Here is a 24,785-nt window from a genome sequence, read left to right as displayed (position 1 = left end):
CCCTTTACCCACAAACTGAAAACTGACCCTGAACCCTACAAATACCCCTTTACCCACAAACTGAAAACTGACCCTGAACCCTACAAATACCCCTTTACCCACAAACTAAAAACTGACCCAGAACCCTACAAATACTCCTTTACCCACAAACTGAAAACTGACCCTGAACCCTACAAATACCCCTTTACCCACAAACTAAAAACTGACCCTGAACCCTACAAATACTCCTTTCCCAACAAACTGAAAACTGACCCTGAACTCTACAAATACCCCTTTACCCACAAACTGAAAACTGACCCTGAACCCTACAAATACCCCTTTACCCACAAACTAAAAACTGACCCTGAACCCTACAAATACTCCTTTCCCAACAAACTGAAAACTGACCCTGAACCCTACAAATACTCCTTTCCCAACAAACTGAAAACTGACCCTGAACTCTACAAATACCCCTTTACCCACAAACTGAAAACTGACCCAGAACCCTACAAATACCCCTACAACCACAAACTGAAAACTGACCCTGAACTCTACAAATACCCCTTTACCCACAAACTGAAAACTGACCCTGAACCCTACAAATACCCCTACAACCACAAACTGAAAACTGACCCTGAACCCTACAAATACTCCTTTCCCAACAAACTGAAAACTGACCCTGAACCCTACAAATACCCCTTGACCCACAAACTGAAAACTGACCCTGAACCCTACAAATAGCCCTTCACCCACAAACTGAAAACTGACCCTGAACCCTACAAATACTCCTTTTCCCACAAACTGAAAACTGACCCTGAACTCTACAAATAGCCCTTTACACAAGAACAGAAAACTGACCCTCAACCTCAAAAATACCCATTTACCCACAAACTTAAAAATTTCCCAAATCCCACTAAATACACCTTCACTCACGACTACCAAAATTACCCTGAACCCTAAACAATTAACCTATAACAAAAAATATGAAACTAAGCCAGAACACTATAAATAATAATGAACACAACATTAAACATAAATATATAAAAAAAACAAATATATTTCAAAAAACTATTATAAAATATATTATCACATTACCTATAATAATAATTTAGATTAATTAATATTGTTTAATTCCAATTAATTAATTAACATCAACATTAATTAACACATTACATTTAAATGTATACAATTAATGTAATTAAGTCATTATTATAAATTAATTACCAATTAATTTATTTAAATGATATGCAATATATTAATGACATCATTAACTAATTATAATTAATGTGTTAGCAATTAATAAATGTAAATAATATACTAATTCTTAATACAATAAATCACTAATTATTATTAATTAATAACCAATGTATCAATGAAAATCATATACAAAATATTTGTTAAAATATTAATTAATAATAATCAATTAATCAATTAATCAATTAATCAATTAAATAATATGCTAATTAATCAATTAAACAATTAACTAATTAATATTAATTAATTACCAATTACAATCTAATTAAAACAATTACCACACATATATTAACTAATTATTTATTATTAAATTACTTCCCACCCTATTCCCCTATAAACCCACAACCCGCTCCTAAACATTAATACAATGAATCACTAATTATTATTAATTAATAACCAATGTATCAATGAAAATCATATACAATTTTTTTTTACAATATTAATTATTAATAATCAATTAATCAATTAATCAATTAAATTATATGCTAATTAATCAATTAAACAATTAACTAATTAATATTAATTAATTACCAATTACAATCTAATTAAAACAATTACCACACATATATTAACTAATTAATTATTATTAAATTACTTCCCACCCTATTCCCCTATAAACCCACAACCCGCTCCTAAACATTTGGTACTATTTATTTATATATTATATATATATTATTTTATAAAATCAATATTTTCTAACATTTTCTCGATATTTTTTACTTTCACTATATTTCGATATTTTGTCTAGTCGATATTTTTAAGTCGATATTTTTGTATTCGATATTTTTGGGTCATTTTTGCAGTCGATATTTTTTTCAACGATATTCCTATAGTCGATATTTTGTTAATGTCGATATTTTTCCGTCGATATTTTGTCCATTCGATATTATGTAGTCGATATTATGTCCAGTTACCCAGCAGGGACAGTGTGAGTTTTAGCTTTTGAGACTTAGGGTAGGTGTGGTGTCAGGTTTCTTGAAGAGCTGCAAGGGTGAAAGTTAGTTTTGTTGTAGATGACAAGCACACGTGGGTATCGATGAAGAGGTGGTGGGTAGGGCCAATCTTACTAAGCCTGTGGTGTTATACCAGGCCTGGTTCCCTAGGAGGTGGTTGACTGGGGCGTAGCAGTGATTATTTTTGTCTGCTCTCCCCTAAAAAGCAAACTGAAGTGGGGGACAGTTGGGTTGGGTGCAATGGCAGGAGAAGATGAGGCATCTTCAGAGGCTGGCTCTCCAGAGCTGAGAGGCTGTTCTGAGAGGCAAACAAGTTATGGTGGATATGGGTAATAAGTTGAGTGCTGGGTAGGAGGACAAGCCTGCCACAGGTGAAGTGTGCATGGTGGCGGTGTCTGGGAGACAGCATGAGGGGCTACAAGAGCTGGTAACAAAGAGCTTAGGTTGGAGTAGACAAATAACTTACCAGTTTCATCAAAGCTGTGCCGATTTCTTCAAGAACGCAGTGCCATCAGGTCCTAGGGAGGTGGTGCTGGCAGTGGAGGAGGTGGGAGAGCCAATATGTGATGCTGGCCTGCCTCTAGATGTAGACAGCAGGCCCAATCAGCAGACAAAGAAAGAGGACTGTGGCAGTCTCGGGCCTTAGACAGGGTTAGGGGACTGATAGAAAAAGCAAACAAAGGGCCCTACTGCGCCCAGGTACAGTCGTGGCTGGAGAATGATGAAAGAGGGGAAGAAAATGATGGTAGTGTGGTGGTGTGGAAGATACCAGAGAACTATTACTGCACAACAGGTGCACAGGAAGTCAGTTGAGTGGATGGCCCCTAGCAATAGGGCTGTATTTCCTAATGTTAAATTAGCCATGGTTCTGAGTGAAGGCGTTGGGGGTAATAATTACCAGGCTCAGTTTGAGCCATCTTTTGTAGAGCTAGTGCCAGCGGGAAGGTCAAGAAGGATTCAGCACCAAAGGATAGGTGGGTGTTGGGGGATGAGGACAGCCAAGCGGCCAGAGAGACGCAGCTTCAGAGTGAGGGATCAGATGATCAGGCAAGAGGTTCTCCATCCAAATAAAATCATGGCTGGCATCAGGACGGCAAACTTTTGTGCAAGCCCAGACCTTACACAAAGGTAGGGTCAATGAACATAGGGAAGAAAGTTGTGGTGCACTGTGTGGTATGTGTTCTTGACACAACTGATGGTAAGGAGGTGAGGTAAAGCAAGTATGTGCAAGATCAAGGTCCCGGCCCAGAGTGAACAAGAAGCTATAGCAGGTAAAGACTAAGGATGCAGGCGTGAGTGATAAATGGGACTTGATGGGTGAGGATATTAAAAGAGACATGGAGAGTAAGGTAATTAAACACAAGAGCCTTTCATACATAAGAGTTACTAAGCTGGTTGGGTGTATTTAATGGTGTAGACCAAGAAGCTTATCTGGAAAGGGAAGTAAATTGAAGTAATCAGGCTCTTACATAGAGAGGTGAGGGCAGAGGAGGGCACAAAAGAAGAAGAGTATGAGTTTCCAAGAGTCCCAGGGTGCGGTTACAATAGAGAATTGGATGGCTACCGTACTTTTCTATTCTAGCAGATATTGCAAACATTTCCCAAATGATGTCTGGCCTTCTTTACATACATTGATATGGTCCGGAAGGTGCAATTAACTTTTTGCGGGTGGGAGTGGGTTATGTATGACAAAGAGTTCAGGGCATGGTGAGTGGAAGATGTGGATGGGATTTGGGGATAGCTGGACAATGAATTGTTTTTGTAGACAATGACACCGGCCAGGCTGGCACCAATGACATATACTGCAAGCGGCTGGCCGCTAATATGCGGACCCGTTTAGCGACTTCTCATCCAAGGAGAATTGGGTTTAGTGGCACTCGGACAAGATGGGCCTGCAAGGGCCTTATGGGCATACAAGGGAGTATTCAACAGAGAGTTCTGATGTTTTTGGCACAAATGCTCCAAGTTCAGTGGGAAGCGCACAGTTATGCAGTGTGGGTCATAGGCAATGTTGTACAAGAATTTGAGGGGTTCAAGATGGCCATTAGTAGGACAGCAATGATAAAGAGAGGGGTAGTGGAGGTCAGAACGCCTTGGGGAAGGGCCCATACTACAGTTAAGTTTAACTGACTGTGGAATTGGATTTCATTGTGTGGGGAGATGGGGGAGACTTCACTGCTGTTTGGATTTAGGTTGGGATACGAGGTCCCAAGGGAATGTAAAGGAACATGTAGTTTTTATTTGGACAAAACTAATGAAGGAGATTTACCTTTGATTAATTGATAATTGGCACAGTCTCTAAGAAGGAGCATGAAGAATTTAGGCTTTTACATCACTTATCCATCCTGAAGATTTGAGCAAGGACCACCATTACCTTGAGTTTGGGACTGGATCAGTTATGGCAAAGTGAGATACTAAGTCAGCTTTTCGACTATTGCCAGTGCATCCCATGGATTTTGAATTGTTTAGGATTGAGTTTGCAGGTTTTTTGTGGACAGGGCATTGCCTATGGGTAGTTCCATTTCCTGTTCATTGTTTGAGGCTTCTTGTACTTTCCTACAGCATTTGTTTGAGTCTCTGAATGGAGCAGACAATATATCTTAATATTTAGATGATGTTTTCAATGTTTTTTCATTGCTGGTCCTCTGTTATCCTTAGAATGTGCTGTTTTGTTGGGTAAGTTTGAAGAACTGATGCAAGATGGGGGAGTACCATAGGTGTATTTGATGCCAGCTAATATGGTGGGTTCAGTTTATATTCTGACCTTTTAGGAATGGAACTGGCGTAAGAGAAAATTGAGGTGGACAGGAAGCTAGCAAAAGAAATTGGCTAGGTCAGAGACATTCAGGTGCTTATTTGACATCTGTATTTTGACTGTAAAGCTGTGAGTGTTGGTCATGCTTTTTGCTAGAGATTATGTTTGGCCCTTTCTTGTTCCTTACTTCCTTGCCCCAGGGTGTTCTTGAATGCAGGGGTGAAGGACCTTTATCTGGAACAAGATCATCACAAACTCCAGCAACTCCAATGAACTCCTCAGCGTCATCCAGGAATTTACCAAGCCCCCCCAGCGAGACCACCGACATCACCCCCTCCCAGGACCTCAGCGACAAGCTCAGATCCTACTTCCATCTGAAAATCAAGAGCCTCTACCACCATTTCAACGACCAGACACCAGATGCCAAAATCAGCTCCCTCTCCAGCAACGAGAGCCAGACTACCATCTCCCACTAGATCCCAGTCACCACTTTGACCAAGAAAGGTACCATTCAGGGGCCCCCATGGACCCATGGCCACCACACATCTACCAAAGAGCTGCCATCGCTCTCCAACTACGACGCACCATCAACACCACCCTCAACACCTGCAACTTTCCCAGTGACTGGAAATGAACAGAAGTTAGAACCCTGCTCAAGAAGCCGTCAGACAACCCCACAGACCTCAGGAACTACGGCCCCATCACCCTCCTCCCCTTCACGGTCAAAGTCACAGAGAAGATCGTGCTAGACCACAACGAATCATGCCTACTGATGACAACCTATTGTCCCAATTGGAACGAAGGATGGGCCTTACGGGCACAGTGTTACAATGGTTCTACTCCTTCCTGAATAAGAGAACACAAAGAATCAAGACGAAGCATTCACTCTCTCAACCTTCCACGGTCACCCTAAGCGTTCCACAGGGCTCAGCTCTATCACCCATTCTCTTCAACCTACTAATGGAACCCCTGGCGAACACCTTGAACTCAGCGAACATTCTAAATCACCTGTATGCGGAGGACACCCAACTGCATTTGAAAATCTCCACTCCATAAGACTTCATTTTCCTCAACTCTATTCTACAGAACACGCAAAGCTGGCTCACTGGCAACCATCTCATGCATAATACAAAAAACAGAATTCCTTCTCACCTCCCCACCCAATCACACTCCTAAGATAGATCTTTGGCTGAAACACCTAACCTCATTTGACTGCGCTCCCCTCATCATTGACTCCGCGAAATCCCTGGGAGTCACCATAGACAAACAACTGAATATGCAGGCGCACATTACTAATGCCACCAAGGGAGCTAATCACAAGTTGAGTATACTAAGGAAACTCAAACTCTTCCTCCCACAGGCCGACCTAAAAACGGCAGTTCAAGCCCTAGTGCTACCAAGACTAGACTATGGAAGCACCACTCTTTGCGGTCTCCCCAAATACAAGCTGGCTCCGCTGAGGGCGTCGCTTAATGCTGCGGCAAGACTGGTATCAGGAACAAAAAGAAATAGCCACATCTCTCCGACCCTGAAAGCTCGGAACTGGCTGCCCTACGAGGCAAGAATACACCTAAAGGTCGCTTGCATGACCCACAAAGCACTGCATACCAATACACCCAGTTACTTAGCTCTAAAGCTGGAGCGTTCGGGAGGACGCAGACAACTACGCAGCGTGAGTTCTTTACTTCTGAATCCACAATTCTTCCATAAAAAGATAACTGATTGCAGAGCTTTCTCAGGGATTGCTGCAAAGATCTGGAACTCCTTACCTCCTGGGGGGGAACATCCTTTTCGACGCGGATTTTACACCGCAGTACTTTTAGAACGCGTCCATTACAACGCAAGTCGTAACCACGACTTGCGCTGGAGGGCGCTAGAGGATAAAGAATAGTAAATGTACTATTCCAACACCTTCCCTAATATCCACGGGGACTGGTGTTGGAATAGTAAATTATATTATTTACTATCAGCGCCCTCAACGCAAGTCGTGATTATGACTTGCGTTGTAAAAGACGCGTTGTAAAAGCATGCGTTGTGATGGTACGCGTCGTACCGTCATACATCCCCTCCTGGGATATGTGGAATCTCCTCCTTTTCCACCTTCAAAAAGATGTAAAAATACTCCTTAGAAACAAATTCACGTCCTAAGACTGAATTCTAGGTTGACCACGAGTCTCCTACATGATCTGCATTTCACTGCCTACCTCTTGTGTATTGAAGGAGAATATTATATGTATGTTTATGACCTCAACCACCTAATGTTTAATGACCATGTATTATGTTTTGACTACTGGTCACATATGTTATCCATACACTATATACCTCTTTTGTACGAAATGACAACTATCATATGCTTGCATACTACCTCATCTTTTTTGTTCAATAACTGTATACTGTAAAGCGCTCTGATACCCTTGTGGGTCATATTTGCGCTGTATGAAACCTTATAAATAAATAAATGCCCAACTAACAAAGTTCATTGAAGAAAACTCCATCCTTGACCCCTCCCAATCCGGATTCCGAAGCAATCACAGCACCGAAACTGCTCTACTTGCCGCCACAGACAATATCCCTACCCTCCTTGACCAAGGAGGGTAGGGATGCCCTAATCCTGCTCAACCTCTCTGCAGCATTCAACACCATCTCCCACCACACACTCGCTGCCAGACTCCTCGATGAAGGCATACAGGAAACAGCTCTCGAATGGTTCCGCTCCTTCCTCACCAGTAGAACCCAAAGTATCAGACTGCCACCTTTCCTCTCCGAACCCACAGAAATCAACTGCGGAGTGCTCCAAGGATCATCGCTCAGTCCCACACTCTTCAACATCTACATGGCCCCCCTTGCCGCCATTGGCAGACAGCACGGACTCAGCATAGTATCCTACGCCTACGACACCCAACTCATCCTCTCCCTCACCAAGGACCCCCCCACCACCATACTCAACTTCCAGGAAGGAATGAAGGAAGTCGCATCCTGGATGAGCAGCAGCTGCCTGAAGCTCAACTCAGAGAAGACAGAAGTCCTCGTCCTAGGACCCTACCCTTCTGCATGAGTCAACACATGGTGGCCCACCGCCCTCGGCAGCCCTCCCACCCCCACGGACCACGCCCAAAACCTCAGCATCAAACTCGACTCCTCTCTCCATGTTCCGACAGCTCAACCCCATCACCTCCAGCTGCTTCAACACCCTCCACATCCTCCGAAAGACCTTCAAATGGATCCCCCCGAATCAAGGCAGACTGTCCCCAAGCACTCATAATCAGCAGACTGGATTACAGAAACGCCCTCTATGCCGGAATCAACAAGTCTCGGCTCCACAAACTCCAGACCATACAGAACACTGCAGCCAGACTCATCCTCTGCATCCATCCACACGAACACATCACCCAACACCTGCGCAACCTCCACTGGCTCCCAGTAGAGAAGAAAGTCACTTTCAAGATTCTCACCCATGTCTACAAATGTCTCCACAACGTCGGACCCCAATACCTCAACAAGAGGCTCTCCTTCCACATACCCAAGAGAAACCTCCGATCCACCGACATTGCCAAAATCCTGCGTATCCGCAAAGCCAGGACAGTTGGAAGAGCCTTCTCCTACATTGCGGCCAAGAACTGGAACGAGCTCCCGATCGATATCAGACGCGCCCCCTCCCTGAACATCTTCAGGAAGACACTCAAGACCTGGCTCTTCGACTGAACGGAAATGCGGACCTCCTCCTCCCCCCCCCCCCGCGCCTTGAGACCCTCATGGGTGAGTAGCGCACGTACAATTCCCCTGATTGATTTTTTAGGGACTTCCATGGTGTTCCTACAGAAGGGCTGAGGAGGAGGCAGAGTGGTCTTTTGAACTGTATTCAGGTTTTGCAGGTGGTTTTGGTTTTGGTGTTGTTTGTGAAGAGCACTAGTGCACAAAGTCATGGCCAGAAGAATGGAAATGCGGTGGACACACCATTGCCTTTTTGGAGTTCTTTCCCTTGGTGGTTGCTGTATGTCTTCAGGGTGCGCACTTCACTAATAAGATGGTGCTTTTCAATGTGGACAACTTGGTATTTGTCAATATTGTTAACATGCAGTGAGCTAGGGATTTGAAAGTTTAGAAGATTTTGAGAATTTTTATGAGGTGTAGCATGTACAATGTGACTTTTAGGGCTTTCAATATTAAGGGAGTAGACAATTACATTGTGGATGCTCTCTCCCATTGGCAGTGGCAGAGATTCCATGGGCAGACTAGAGGAAGACATTCATGCCTGGGCACCTGTGGTCTTTTGGATGGGCCGTGTGATGGAACTGATCAAAGGTTCAGACTCCACATGACAAGAATATAGACAAACATGGTCAAAGTTTTGGGCTTCGGGGGCTAGGAGAGTGAATGCAAAAGAGGGCCTTGACTGGCGAATGGTTGATGAGGTCAACTTTATAATGTTTTTAATCACAGAAAAGGGTAGTAGCGTTCCCTGAAATGGAAAAACCGCACATCAAAGTAAACAAATATTATGCAAACTAACAGTCAATGGCGTGAATAATAAACAAGTTGCTGTAAGTACAGAGGGGTGCTTGGCTGGCTTGAGGCACCCACCACCCAAGGGTGCTATTAGCACGTCTAGAACAACATGCAACTTCACAACCAAAGAATAAGCTTATACAGCACACCCATCATAAGTTAAAGTTGGTCCAAGAAAAGAAACAATATTGTGGAAATATGTTGATCCAAATTCAGTAAGTCAATCTAAGCAATCTTGAAATTATAAAAGGAAACCCAATAATGTACAGGACATAATGGGTAGTTCACAAGACTTCTGTAGAAAACATTCTTTTTATTTAGAATAATTTCCAGCATATAAAACAGCCAACATGTGTTTTGTCTGTACTAATCAGTATTCAGACTTTCTCAAGGCTAAAGATTGATTATTAATAAATTTGCCGTCAAACCAAGGTTGGTAGAAGATCCACACGTAGTCAGCGACTAATAATTAAGAACAGTCTCAAAAAAGTAGAAGACTGTGGTGAGCTTGAAATGCAGCCTGAGGATAAATCAAAAAATTGTGGCTGATTGAGCATGAGTCCAAAGAATGGAGTTCCTAATAACAAAAGGAATAGATGAATCAAAAACAATATATGTTACTGTGAGAATGACGTTCTTCAGCCATGCCGCGTTGAAAGAAATGTAAATCAGCATAGGGATCAAGGCTGTAATGCGTAAGTAGCCTAATAAGGTAATGCGGTTCCACTAAGCTTCACACCAAGTGCGGTGAACCAACAACAGAAGGGGTGGCCAGACAAAATTGCAACAAAGGCCAACAGAAACCCTATTGAAGTGGCGAAATTCCATATAGCTCCGAATTAAAGATGTAGAGAAAACGGCCCGACCATGGTACCACCGAACGCGCCGCACGTGATACAGCTCGTGAATTGACACGGTGTCCCCACCCGCCCCCCACCTCGTCTTAGTTGTGAGGGGCATTCAGGACGCTAACAGGGGGCAACAGAGGGTGGCTGTCTAAACCTGAACCCCCCCCCCGGTCCCTGACCCCTCGGAGAAACAGTGTGGGGGGTGATGGGGGTCAGCAAGAATACACTCATGGAGGAGGATGCCTGAGTCCAACATGGCGGCCGTGCGAGCCCCAGTCATCAGGAGGCAGCAGATGAAGGATCTCAGAATACCCGGGTGCCTGACCTCGTCATGGCCACCACACAAATGGACTAAACAACTAGGTTCCTACCTACTATTCCTCACTCTCAAAGCCCTTACATCACCCACCCCCTTCTCGCTCCACTGGTCTGTAGTAGAGAAGCCTCTCCAACCACACCGGACTCTATGGACTGGCACATCGAGTTTACACCAGCGAGGCTAGGGGTGCCCCTCCACCATCCTCCCCCACCCGGCTCTCCCATCATGACATAAACTATGTGATCTTCCTCCGACCATTGAGCCCTAGCTGGCTGACCGATGCCCGGTGGAGCTACCTGTTAGCTAAAGAGGAGATGGGTTGTGGGCTTCCCCCTCGGCCATCACCTACCTACCTACTTTGGGCAGACTTTCCTTCGTCTCTCCATCGTATCTCCCCCTACCCCTTTACCCTTCCCCCTACCCTTCTACGCTCCATTTATCTCGCCTTCCTATGCTCTTTATTTGTTTTTTAGCCAAGACTTTGCTATTTGGCAGAAGCCCGGTGGAGCTACCAGATTGCTAAAGAGGAGATGGGCCGTGGATTTCCCCCTAGGCCATCACCTACCCAGCCGGAATTGGGGCAGACTTTCCCTTGTCTTGACTTCGTATCTCCCTCCTACTCCTTCACCCTATCCCCTTACTCCTCTATGCTCCATTTATCTAATTTTCTATACTCTTAAAATGTTTTAGTAGAAAGTGATGTAACCTGTTACCTGATGTAATTTTTGTAACTTTGTGGAATCTCATGTAAAGCGCTCTGATACCTTCGGGTCTAGCCAGCCCTATATAAAACTCATTCAATAAAATAAATAAATAAATTGACGGAAGCCTTCTCCTGCACGGGTTTTATGCCTATTCATTTAGGGGAGAAGAACTTAATATAGATGAAAGGTTTAGCCCTATTAAAGGGTATGAAAGAAGACATTTTGGAGAGCAAATGGCTGTGGACAGGCAGAGTTTTGCCACAGAGGGAATGGAGAGATGTCAGGAGGCCTGAGGTTGTTGAGAGGATGAGGCGTAAATGCAACAAGGATATGAGAAAGCTGGTGCACAGACAGAATATCGAGTTTTAAATGTCGACATACACAAATATGGGAGTTGGAAATATCGTGATACAGAAATATCGACAGCAAGAATATCGTAGTCAAGAATTTCGACTTGCAGGTAAGAAATATCGTTTTTGGAAATATTGAAGTCAATATCATTTGCAAAAATATAGTTGTTTAAAATATTGATGTTTTAATTAGTGTTATGTATTTTAGTATGTATTTTAAAAGTATGTGATTTTTTTTGTATAAGAATTGCTTTTGTGTTTTAATATATGTGTTACATTTTTAGTAGTTATGAATTTTATTTTAATTATATTTTGGGTTTTTTAGTTCTATAGCGGGTTTTGGGTTTATAGGAGAATAGGGTGGGAATTAATTTAATATAATAAATTATTACTTTTTTTATGGATTAATATTTATATAATTTAGATTTTATAGTGTTAATTGTGGGAATTAATTTATTATTGATTAGATATTAATTGGTTGTTAATTATTTTTAATTAATTAATTAGTAATTATTTTAATTGTGTCATATTTTGTAGGAGCAGGTTGTATCGGGGAATAGGGTGGGAAATAATTTAATAAAAAATGTATTCATATTTTTTCTTTATTCATATTTATTTAATTAATATTTCATAGTGTTAAGTGTGGGAATTAATTTATTATTAATTATTTATTAATTGGTAATGAATTATGTAAATTGTGTAATTATTTTAGGAGCGGTGGTGGGGTTTATAGGGGAATAGGGGGGGAAGTAATTTATTTATAATTACTTAATAATTGTTTGTTAATTAATGCTAAATAATTATTAAAATCTAAATACATGAATTGTGTAATTAATTCTAGATGTAAGTTGTGGGGTTTATAGTGGTAAAGGGTGGGAAGTAAATTCTTTTAAATGAATTAATAAGTTGTTAATTTATATTAATTTATTAATGTAAAATTAGGTATAGAAATTGTGTAATGATTTTTAGGTGTGCGTTGTGGTGTCTAGTGGGGTAGAGGGAGGAAAGTAATTTATGCTTAATTAATTAATTAATAATTAGTTGATTATTAATATTAACTCATCAATTGATAAATATTTATGGTAATTGTTTATTTTTATTTTGTGTGTGGGTTTTGGTTTTATAGGGGTAATGTTTGGGGAGGAAATGAATTTTTAGCTGTCTTAATTTGTTTTTTAATTAATAATATTTCTTTAATTGATAATCAAATATGTTAATTATGGAGGTACATTCTTTTAAAAATGTAGATGTGTGTTGTGAATTATGTGGTGTTATAGTGTAGGAAATAAAAAAGATTACATTTATGTAATAATTATTGTTTTGTTTATAAATAATTTCTATTTAAAATTGTTTTTTGTTTGTGAATTATTTCTTTTACAAATTTTGAATAATCTTTCTAGGTATTTGTTAGATCTTTTTAACATTATAATCTGTTTCTATCTTTTGTAATATTTAATATTTTTATATATGTTTAATTTGGTTTTAAAAAAAAAAATCTTTTGTGTTGTTGATATTTTGGTTGTTTTTAATTTTGAACTGACTCCAGTGGACATATTAATTTTTACACCTCCGCTATCCAACACTTTCCCTATTGTTGCACTAACGGGAGTGGGAATAGTACATTTTACCCCTCCGCTATCCAACACGACTCCTTACTGTTGCACTCACTGGAGTGGGAATATTAATTTGGTTTTTAAAAAAAATCTTTTGTGTTGTTGTTGATATTTTGGTTGTTTTTAATTTTGAACTGACTCCAGTGGACATATTAATTTTTACACCTCCGCTATCCAACACTTTCCCTATTGTTGCACTATCAGCAGTGAGAATAGTACATTTTACCCCTCCGCTATCCAACACGACACCTTACTGTTGCACTCACTGGAGTGGGAATAGTAATTTTTACCCTTCCATAATCCAACATTTTCCCTACTGTTGCACTCACTGCACAGGGAATATTAAGTTTTACCCCTCTGCTATCCATCACTTTTCCTACTGTTGCACACACTGGAGTGGTAATAGTACGTTTTACCCCTCCGCTATCCAACACTTTCCCTACTGTTGCACCCACTGGATTTGGAATCGTAATTTTTACCCCTCCGCTATCCAACACTTTCCCTACTGATGCACTCACTGGAGTGGGAATAGTAATGTTTACCCCTCCTCTATCCAACAGTTTCCCTATTGTTGCACTCATTGGAGTGCGAATAGTAATTTTTACCTCTCCGCTATCCAACACTTTCCTTACTGTTGCACTCACAGGAGTGGGAACAGTAATTTGTATCCCTCTGCTATCCAATACTTTCCCTACTGTTGCACTCACTGGAGTGGGAATAGTAATTTTCACCCCTCTGCTATCCAACACTTCCCCCTCCGCTATCCAACACTTTCCGTATTGTTGAGGTCACTGCAGTGGGAGTAGTCATTTTTACTAGTCCGCTATCCAACATTTTCCCTACTGTTGCACTAACTGGAGTGGCAATAGTCATTTTTACTCCTCTGCTATCCAACACTTTCCCTACCGTTGCACTGAATGGAGTGCAAAATGTAAGTTTAAAGACTATTAAATATTTTAATGTTTTAATTTATAATATAATGTTTTTTTAATAGGATTTTATGTTATAAGTGTATGTAAATATAGATATATTTATTTGTAAATTTTTATATATTTATAAAATTATAAAGGGAATTAAAATGAATAGTTTAATAATGGTTTTAAAGTAAATAGATGTATATATATTACATTTTATATATGTGTGTTTAAATATTTTTTTAATTTAATATATTTCTTATATTTGTTAAAATGTATATTACATCTAAATAATTTTCTAAGTTAATGTTATTCTTTTATTTATTTACCATTAATTTTTATATAAATGAAAAAAATCGATATTTTGTACATCTATATTTTATGCATCTATATTTTTTCCGATTTGTTTATACTTACCATTATAAATATAGGATGTTGATATTTTTGACATCGATATTTATGACTTGATATTTGTGTATGGGGATATTTTGGGCGTTGATATTCTATCAGTGAACCGAGAAAGCTTTTTAGGGCGGAAGGGATTTTTATGATGGAGCACCAAGACATTAAGGATGAGTTAGTGCATTTCTTTGAGGATGACGGGGTCCATTTATCCTTCATAGGAATGGGGCTTTATTTACTTTAATGACGGAGTTTTGGGGTGCATTGTTGCGGGTGGCTTTGTATGCAAAGCAGTTAGGGGGAGCAGAAACATGCAGTAAGTTTTTTCTGGTGGCATTTTTTGACAGGTTTTCAAGCCCTTCCAAGGAAAGCTGGCTATGTTGAGGTCCATGTTGAGAGGTGTGTGGGCAAGACAGGAGGGTGAGAGGATGTGGTGTAGCGGCCAGAGCTGTCGACTCTGGTGGGGGGGGGGCGGATTCGAGTCTCGGCCTCAGGGCAACACCCTGTGATTCTGGGCAAATCACTCCCTGTGCCCATGGACAGCTCCTGGATACCCTCACGAGTGATAAGCTGTGCTATATAAATCTACAAACTTGGGGGGAATATTGGAAGACAGGAGGAAGGTAACAAGATTAGAGCATATGCACTGTCTGGATGGAGGAAGCTTAGAATGAGGACTTTCTGTTTGAATTAGGCTGGGTGACCAGCTGGCATGGGTGCGAATTCAGGACGGTAAGTGTAAAATTTCAGGTCAAAGGGTCAAAATTCAGGACAAAAATTCAGGATAGAAGGTCAAAATTCAGGACAAAACTTTGGGACAAAAGGTAAGTTTTACAGACACCTCAGAGGAAGTTGTGCGAAAGTATATAAGTAACTAAATAGACAAACACTTAAGTACAAGTCAAAATAATTATATTTGGTTGAGAAAATCGTGCACTTCACTTTTTTCGGTATGCGCACATCTTTGAGCAATTGTGCAGGTCTTTTTATGGTATTTCATATGATAATAATATATGTATATTGTTACTGCACTGGGTTGTCCAGTCTGATAATTCGTTTACAACTCATGATCCTGAGGAAACATGTTTGGTGAGAGAAGTGGTCAGGAAAATCTGCTTGGATAGACTTTGTTACTAGCATCTCATATCTTAGTGCCATTGTTAGATGTAAGTGACAGAAACAGTGGTTCCATCGGAAAAATATTGATCTATATTGATAATTATATGCACAATCGCAATGGTTACGGGTTACATCGATGTCAGAAGGAAAGGAGACCGAGAACACTTCTGGCTGTATTAACCATGTTTCTTTTATATTTCAAAGAGTGTATAAATATATACATAAACTAAAAACCACAATAGTGCTTAGTGTCCCCAGTGTAAATGGAACCAACAAAAACAAAAACTAGTGAGTTTGTGACATATATAACTTGGTTTCCAAAATTTTCTAAGACGACCATTAATAATTATTCCATTTACACTGGGGACACTAAGCACTATTTTGTTTGTTTGTTTATGTATATATTTATATACTCTTTGAAATATAAAAGAAACATTGTTAATACAGCCAGAAGTGTTCTCGTCTACTTTCCTTCTGACATCGATGTAACCCGTAACCATTGCGATTGTGCATATATAGATAAATATTTTTCCGCAGGAACCGCTGTTTCTGTCTCATACAATTTACCCTGGTTCCGAGTGAGTAGGGTGTCCCTTGTTTTTGTTCTTGATAGTTAGATGTAAAGCAGCACGCATAGGTGAACTAAGGGGAAGATTGCTGTGATGAACCCACTATAGGGAATTCATTAGGGGTGTTTCAGCAAGTGGAACTTAAAATATGGAATCTGTCTTTGCTTATGGGGGCTTCACAGAGAGTTGCACTAGCTGACGGAAGTCACAAAGGTGCTTTTCCCTGGAGCTTTCTTAAAGAAGGCACTGTCGATACATTATATATAGTTTTTTTACGCCTTGTCTATTGCTACAAACACAATATACATCTCAAGCACAGCTCATGGCACTATGAGGCTCTCTGTAAAACCTTACACCTAAAACAAAACATGCAAACATTTACAATTACTAGTGTAACATTCAAGTAGCAGTTGGGTGTCACTCAAAATGTCATATGCATGACGTATACATCCCGCACATAAGCACACATCAATACAGAATAGTAACACATGGGCAAAGGAGTAGCCATAAAATTAAAACACCTCCCACTTTGAACTAAAGCTCTTATGGTACCAAGAAAGCACAGTAAATCACCACACCCCTCCCCAGAACAGCTCTCTTGTCCAGGGATCTAGGCATTCATCCTTCCATCAAACCCCTGATATCTACCATTTCAAATGTACATTCTGCCATCTATTTATGATTTCATCCATCATTCAGTCTTTCACCATTCATTCTGTCCTTCCATCTGTGTGCCCATCCATATCCAAACCTTTTCAACCATTTGCAAACCTATCCATCATCTATCCCTCCATCCACCCTTCCACTCATCCATCCATTCATCATCCATCCATCTACCCTTCCACCCAATACATCCTTTCACTCATCCATCCATCATCCATCCATCCATCCACTCTTTCACCCAATCCATCCTTTTGCTCATCTATGCGCCCATTCGCCCATCCATTCTGCCAATTATTCATCTATCCATCCTCCCTTTCTCTCTCCATTCCCCTTTCAACTTAGCCGTCTATCCTTCCATCCATCCTTCACCCATCCACCCACCCATTCATTTACTCATCCACTCATGAACCCATCCTTTCACTCATCCATCCATCCTTTCTCTCATCCATCCACCCTTTCACTCATCTATCCATCCTTTTGTCCATCTACCCTCCCTTTCACTCACTCGTCCATCCTTACATCCACTCTTTCATTCATCCATCCATTCACCCTTTCATTTATCAATTTATCAAACCATCCATCATTTTTCTCATCCATCCACCCATTCACTCGCCCATCATCTACCCTTTCACTCATCCATTCATCCTTTCACTGATCCATCCACCCTTTACCCATCCATCAACCCTTCCACCCATGCATCCATCTATAAACCCTCATCCATCCTTCCACTCGCTCATCCATCTATCCTTTCTCTCATTATCCATTAATTCACCCTTTCACTCATCCATTCATCCTTTTACTGATCCATCCAGCCATTTACCCATTCCTTTACTTACTCACTCACTCACCTGTTCACATGAGCTGAGCCTTTGCCTACTGAGTTGCAGACAGAAGAGGCCCATCAAGAACTTCAACCCCGCTGTAGTTCCTAAAGCAAGGGGTGGGGGAAGGTTCACTATGCCCCTGCACATAGGCAACTGAAAACTTGTAAGTCATGAGTCATGCACTTTTGCACAGTGCCATGAAGTGAGGTGACTGTGACATGGGGTTGTTTCCAGGGCTTTAAGTGGGATGAAAAAACTGGGGATCTCTCCAAGGGGCATGTATGATGTAATTAAGGGCGTGGTTTAAAACACCTAAGCTAAAACTATGTGCAGAGCATTGTTTGCCTCCCGACTGGTATTTTGCTATTTCTATCATTGCATCCAGTAACATTTGACCTACAACAAGGTATGACTATTGGATTTGTCAATGGGTGTTAGTTGCATAAAATAAATAAAAAAGCAGCATCTATGGCTTTGCTGTATATAATAGTAAAAAGTATTCAGCTCTGAAATGATGAGACTGTGAAAGAACTATAACCTCTTCTTTTTAACTTCTTTCCCTGGCTTTTTTTCATGAACTGGCACATAGCAGCATGTGCGTTGTTGGACATTTGTTTTTATACGTTACTTCCATCTAACAGAATGCCCTGCCCTAGACTGTGACAGGAGGAGGCCCACCACATGCAGTAACAGCCCAGACTGGCCCATTGCCATTCTGTATGTGGCAATTACCAGCATACAGGATGACAATGGGTGGGTGGGGCTGCTCTTGTGCTGCGAGGGTGAGTGTGAGGCTGCCCCATCAGGGAGCTGAGGCCTCTCGCAGGGGAATAGCACTGCTCCCTGCAAGGCCCAAATTTACGGACAAAAGGTGTCTGTAAAAGGGATCTTCACGGACAACGGACGTGAGGTCCAAATTACGGACGGTCCATGAAATTTACGAATGGTTGGTCACCCTAAATGTTAAGGGTAGGGCTTTAAGTGGGCCGGGTCTCACCGGTGCTGAGCATCAGCAGGTTTTTAAAGGGCGCCTCGAAACAGGGCTCTATCGGGCTTTATTTTGTGCCATGGCACAGGCGGTCCATTTTTTCCACGGACTGCAGTGACAGCAGGCACATGATGTGCACGTTCTCACACTGCCCACTTCTCACTAGTGGAGAAGTTACGGCATGACGTCATGCCAGGTGAGTGTTGTAGGGGAAGGGAAATCCTTCAAAGAGAGTCATTTTCTCTCTGGATTTCCCTTCTCTTTTTGAAACTCAGGAGCAGCAACATTATTGTGGTGTCACCAGGGCTTTAAGTGGAAGCTTTTTCAATATTACATACAAGCCATAGTTGCTTCCTATTTATCTTATGTAACTGACAACCATTGACAAAGCCAATAGTCCTGACTTCTTGTAGGCATGATGTTACTTGTTGTTGTATCATATATCTGGATGCAATGACAGAAACAGCAAAATACAAGTTGGGCAACACACTATGGTAAGCACAGATTTCTATCTTATGTGTTTTTAAGCCACGCACTTAATTACATTGGCCACGGCCCTTTGAGAGACCCCCATTTTTCTCACCCCCCTTAAAGCCCTGGTCAAAGGGTCTTAGGGGGAGGTGGCTGGTTATGTGGTTCAGTGTTTAGTGAGGCCAGGGTTTTTATCTCGTTTGTATGGCGTATTGCCAATGGTTTGTTTTACGTGAAGTTTACACGTGTTTCATGAAAGCGGCCTTTTTCACACTGTTATTGATTCACCCGATGCCACAGGTTTCTTCGCTTTCCCTCACATCGAAGGATAAATAAGGCTATAGCTCAGGCGGGAAAGAGTAGAAAATATTCAGGGTCTGATTTACCGAAGTAATAAATCAAATATGATGAGCCTCTGCTGGCAGGATGCGGCATACACTCGGAATCTGTTTTCACATTAAATAAATAATGCTGAGGGTCGGCCAGCAGGTGTCGCCATCTTGTCTGAATTGGAGGGTGCTGCACCCCCCATCCCCCCTCCCCCCATCACGGCTGCATACCCCCCCCATCCCTCCTTCTCCCCCCCCCCCCCCATCACGCAATGGGGCCACCGGCAGATGGCAGTATTTCATACGCACCAGTTGCGCATAAACATCCTAGGCCTCTGAAATACTATAACACATGCTCGTGCCCCTTTGTTTTATATTTGCCCCATCCCTGCATAAACCGACAATGTTGTTCCCGATCTGGTCTCGAGAAACCGCCACTTCAGTTTTGTTCCTATTGTCTCTGGCAGTAACATTTACATTTTTTAAAAACACATCTCATCGCATGTATATGCCATGAGCATAACCGACCCCTTTATTATTAGGCCTTCAGTCACTCCTTCCACCCACCATGACGTGAATCCCCCAGCAGATGGCAGCATTTCTCATGGGTATGTTACCGTTACCCCATTCCCCGCTGAGCATTTCTGGCTAGCCAATAGACAAAGCCATGTCTGCACTAGAAAAGACAAGTTTCTACCGGCAGTCTGGATTCCATACGAACCCAATCGACCATTTGTCTGCGGATTTTACGCTAGAAACACGACAGAAGCAGACACAGATGCAAATCTGTGGTTTTTAACGACCACTGCTTCTTGTGTAAATGCATCGAGTAATGGCATACACCGAAGGCAGAGTGACAGGCCGCCCTCCCTGACCATCCCCAAATATTAGTAAATGCGTAATGCACAATGGCAGCAAAACAGTAATGCTGCTACTCGCCCTCCAGGTGGCAGCATTTCTATTGTATTTACTTAATCCACCCAGAGTGCTCCAGTAAATCTTAACCCAGGCTTTCACCGCCAGTTTCAAAATCCTCTCTATGCCCTTGACCATTCAACAGATGTCAGTATTTCTAGTGCACCTACACATACGCGCCAATGTATGCCTCAGTGGTAGGCGCCTGGAGTTTTTGTGTTCCTGACTCCACCTCCCGCTTTTTATGCTATTGTTCTCCAGCAGATGGCAGTATTTTCATTATGATGTCTCCTGTATCCCAATGCCAGGTTATTACTCTCATGCGGATTTATTTGCATTGCAATAACTTTCCGAGTCGTCCTGCAGGGGGCAATGTTTCTCCTGCTTCTTCTCCGCAGTAGCTTGCACGTTATAATTACGTCTTCTATTCATGTACCTTCCCCCAAAGGCACTGATAACTTGAGTAGTACATCTCCTACCCCACCCCTATACGGTCTCAGATTTTACCACTCAGTAACAAGAGACTGTCGAGGATTCCACAGAAAAACCACAGACACGTAAATTGAAAATATTTCATACTTTATTCAGATAAAATCATTATCCAACAATTTTCCACAAGAAAATACATTGAAAGTGAATAGAAAGGCCCAAATCGGCACAATGCGTAGTAGCCTCGTACAGACGCCCCTTTCTTTGCACATACTCTCACTTTAAGGACATGCAATGCGCATACAGCGAACCAACCCGTTGGGTTTACTAGGGTTTTTGTGGAACCCCTTACATTTAACCCGCATTTGGACTAAATATGGAAAAAAAGTTTATCTTAGAAAAAAAGACGTGTTCTTAATTCCTATACAAAACCCCGAAACCGTGTTTTACAGTAAATGACTGAATCATTTAAAAAGCTCTCCTACCAACCACATAGGGTTATTTCATATAAATAAATATCTCGACCAATAGCTCAGGCACAGTTGTCTTTTGTACAACTTCTTGCTACTAGTCCGTTCTGGTTGAGTGTAAGTCCTTTCTCGGTGTTTACCATGGCCTCCAGACTGGGCCACTGGAGGGCAGAGGTGCGGGCGCGGGTCTGGGCAGAGCCTGAGGGCCGGGGGCAGAGGGCCGAGCCTCGGGCCTCCTGCTGCTGGGGTTCAGGCGGAAAACGATCCTGGGGGTGCCGCTGCCCGGCTCGCGGGCGGGGGCCGAGGGGGCGACGCGCCCCTGGGAGGAGGGGGACAGCTCGGGGCTCCGCTGCAGGTGCTCCACGAGGCGGCTCTGGGTGTCCGAGTCTAGCAGGCTGCTCTTGGCGAGGATACCGCCCACCCTGCCGATGCAGGCCTGGAACCCTTCTCGGTAGCTCTCCGAGGATGCTGAGGAGGGAAAGAACGGGCAGGTTAGTCACAGTGCCTAGAGGGCGCGAGCTGCACACATTACAACATGCCAGGGCAAACACTGACAGCCCAGAACAAACACAGTCCCTGTGGCCCATGTGACCTAACGTATTTTCCATAGGCAAAGAATAGGAAATATAATTTGATACATTAGGCCATTTATCTACCCAAATCATGAAATAACACACACACAGCAATGGTTCTATAAAACCCTACTCATATGTAAACGTTCGAAATAAAAATGGGCTTGCTGATTGGACTGTAGTCCAAATTTCTATTTTTTTTTGTTTAATGGGGGAGTTTGGACAGAATACTGAAAAATCACAGCACTCTTTTGATTTAACATTGTTAGCTTTTGAAAATGACATATAGTGTGCTGTATATTTGTCAGTAAACTTCCAGTACCTCCTGTGCCAAGAACAATGCCCTCCTGTGCAGAACTATGTTGTTCGGGGTCCTATGGAAGAGGCCAGCTGCTCTAAAGAGAGTCCTGCCCACCTGGGTGGTGCCCTGTCCTAGAGAGAGCCCTGTCCTACAGAGAGACGCCTGCTTGATTTGATGTATGGATTATAAAGCGCTCGAATCAACCCTCAAGGGGTCTCTCCGCGCTAGGACTTTGCTTTTGTCAGCCAGGGAAAGGGACCTATTAAAACATACACTGCTCTAGCGAGGGTCCGAATGAGTGAGAGAGATAGAGTTACAGAGATTCAGAGACAGGGAGAGCGAAAGAGAAGGAAAGGGCGAGAAAGTGACCGAGAGAGTCAGAGCGAGATACAGAGAGAGTCAGAGAGAGAGACAGTTAGTATGAAAGAGGAGAGAAGAAGACAGAATCAGACAGACAGAGAGTATGAAAGGGACAGAGAGCGAGCGAGAGACACAGGGAAAGCCGTCATCCCTTTCTAGAGAGAAAGCAAAAGCCACGTGCCCAGGCTTATGGGGACAATGTGCGCATCTGGACAGCTCCGCAGAGAATCCTGCACTTCGGGGAGTTTTGGAGCTCGCCTTGTCAGCTGTGCTCTGCTGGACAGAGAGCCCCGCCTTTCTGCGGACTGGCGCCCCCTTGTGAGGGCAGTGCCTATGCTCGGAGACGCCAGTAGGCTTGACTCGCGGGTTAGGCGCACTGCCCCCAGAAACGAAACACACCGCCCCCCTCCCCAATCCCTTACTGTGCAAAGATCACACTGTGCAGCCTGAGCAATGAGGGGGCGGGGCGAGACCCACTGCGTGTGCACTGCACGCGTCTCTTTTTCAAATATAACGTTCCTTTACACCATGCACAGACGTGAATAATAATGGGATTTCTTAATATTGTGAAACAACACTACGAGTTCAGCCGGGGTGTAGCGAGGAAATGTAAAGACACTTACTTTGTGCGTGGGCGGAGGGAAGATCTTTCAGGAATCTCACGGTCATTTCCAAAATATCAGCTTTTTCCAGCTTGGAGTATCTTGAGCTCTGAGAAGAAAAGCACAAGAAGACGTTAAAACTTCATTCGGGATGACCTTTGTTTTAAGGAAAGTGTTAGTTAGGCGCGTGCGTCAGTGCATCTATCTATCTATCTATCTATCTATCTATCTATCTATCGATCGATCTATCTATCTATCATATTCGTGGTAATAACTTTACTATTTTTTTTTTTATTTCAAAATATTTGTGGGAAGATAACTTTACTATTTTAATGACGTCTAGCATATTTATCTATTTACATATTAACGTATGTATTCACATATCTATGACTTTTTTCCGAGAACAGTCCATTTATACTTCTATGTTTAAAATCACACATTCCCACATTTTTATAATACATGATATAATGTTCTATCCTGGGCAGTTTGTAGCTTTGGATTACTGGTGCATTGTAACTATACATTTAACTACATAAATAATATGTGCCTGCGGTGCCTTTAGGATGATTACATCACAGAGCGCCTCGGCACGTTCAGTTCTACCTCACAGCGCAAGGCCAGACTGCACAAGGTAAGAGCGCAGCTCGTATTTTCACATGTCTCACTTTTGTTAACATGCATAGCACACAGGGCAACCCGCAGGCCGTGGCCTGAACCATACTGGCATTCTGGGGGGAGGAAGGGGGCAGAAGGGAGAAAGCACACTTACATCTTTGCCGATCAGGGGCAGAATCAGCGTTTTCAGGTGGTTCAGACTGTCATTGATCCGCGCCCGCCGGCGTTTCTCCATCAGGGGCTTGAGAGTCTGAGGAGAGAAGAGAGAACCTGGTAAATATGATATCGCGAGCTCTAAGCGCGTGCACAGATCAGATCAGAGCGCCTCGAAGGCGGCATGTGCGGATAGGCGCTGGGCCGGAGCTCACCTTTCTCATGTCGCTGCTCTCCGCGCCGCGCCTGCCCATCTTGGTGGGGTAGGAAGGCTGGTGAGTGTCAGGCACCGCGATGTTTGGAGACATGTTCAGTGGTCGCTCAGTGTTCGTTCAGTGGTCGCTCAGTGTTTGTTCTGTGTTCGCTCACTGTTCGTTCTGTGGTCGGTATTCGCACAGGGCTCGGTGTTCGCTCAGAGATGAGAGAGAGATTGAATGACTTTCTGGCGCGGCCCGGGCTTTTTATGGAGCAGCCGCGCGTTTGGCCACGCCCCTTGGCGTCCCTGTGCAAGGGCTGGGCACGCCCTGACTCCCCCGTTAGCGTCTCGCTATAGACAGGACAAGAATTACATATCCCATCTGTTCAGGGGATCTATCTATCTATCTATCTATCTATCTATCTATCTATCTATCTATCTATCTATCTATCTATCTATCTATCTATCTATCTATCTATCTATCTATCTATCAAGTTATTAATACGTCCAGATACACATTTGAGTATTTAAGACCCTGAGTTAATATACCTATATTATTTGATTGTACAGACTTCGATTATAGCTTTAGAATCTTGCATTGGCACCTACGTC

General features: G+C 42.5%; 1 protein-coding gene across 1 annotated transcript; it reads right to left on the bottom strand.

Moving 5' to 3' along the window:
* Window positions 1-21,353: 21,353 nt before the first annotated feature.
* LOC144753181 (transcription factor HES-2-like) lies at window positions 21,354-24,330 on the bottom strand. The gene is made up of 4 exons (XM_078640949.1): window positions 24,193-24,330; window positions 23,979-24,074; window positions 23,231-23,318; window positions 21,354-21,842 (listed from the first exon to the last, which is right to left on the bottom strand). Exons 1-4 carry the CDS (start codon window positions 24,283-24,285, stop codon window positions 21,511-21,513), a joined length of 609 nt encoding a protein of 202 aa, XP_078497075.1. The 5' UTR covers window positions 24,286-24,330; the 3' UTR covers window positions 21,354-21,510.
* Between the last annotated feature and the right edge of the window lie 455 nt (window positions 24,331-24,785).

The sequence above is a fragment of the Lissotriton helveticus genome, chromosome 5_1 (genome assembly GCF_964261635.1).
Source record: "Lissotriton helveticus chromosome 5_1, aLisHel1.1, whole genome shotgun sequence".
In the NCBI taxonomy this organism is placed as follows: Eukaryota; Metazoa; Chordata; class Amphibia; order Caudata; family Salamandridae; genus Lissotriton; species Lissotriton helveticus.
The sequence above is the reverse complement of the archived record's forward strand: the minus strand, read 5'-3'. Positions and strand labels throughout refer to the sequence as shown.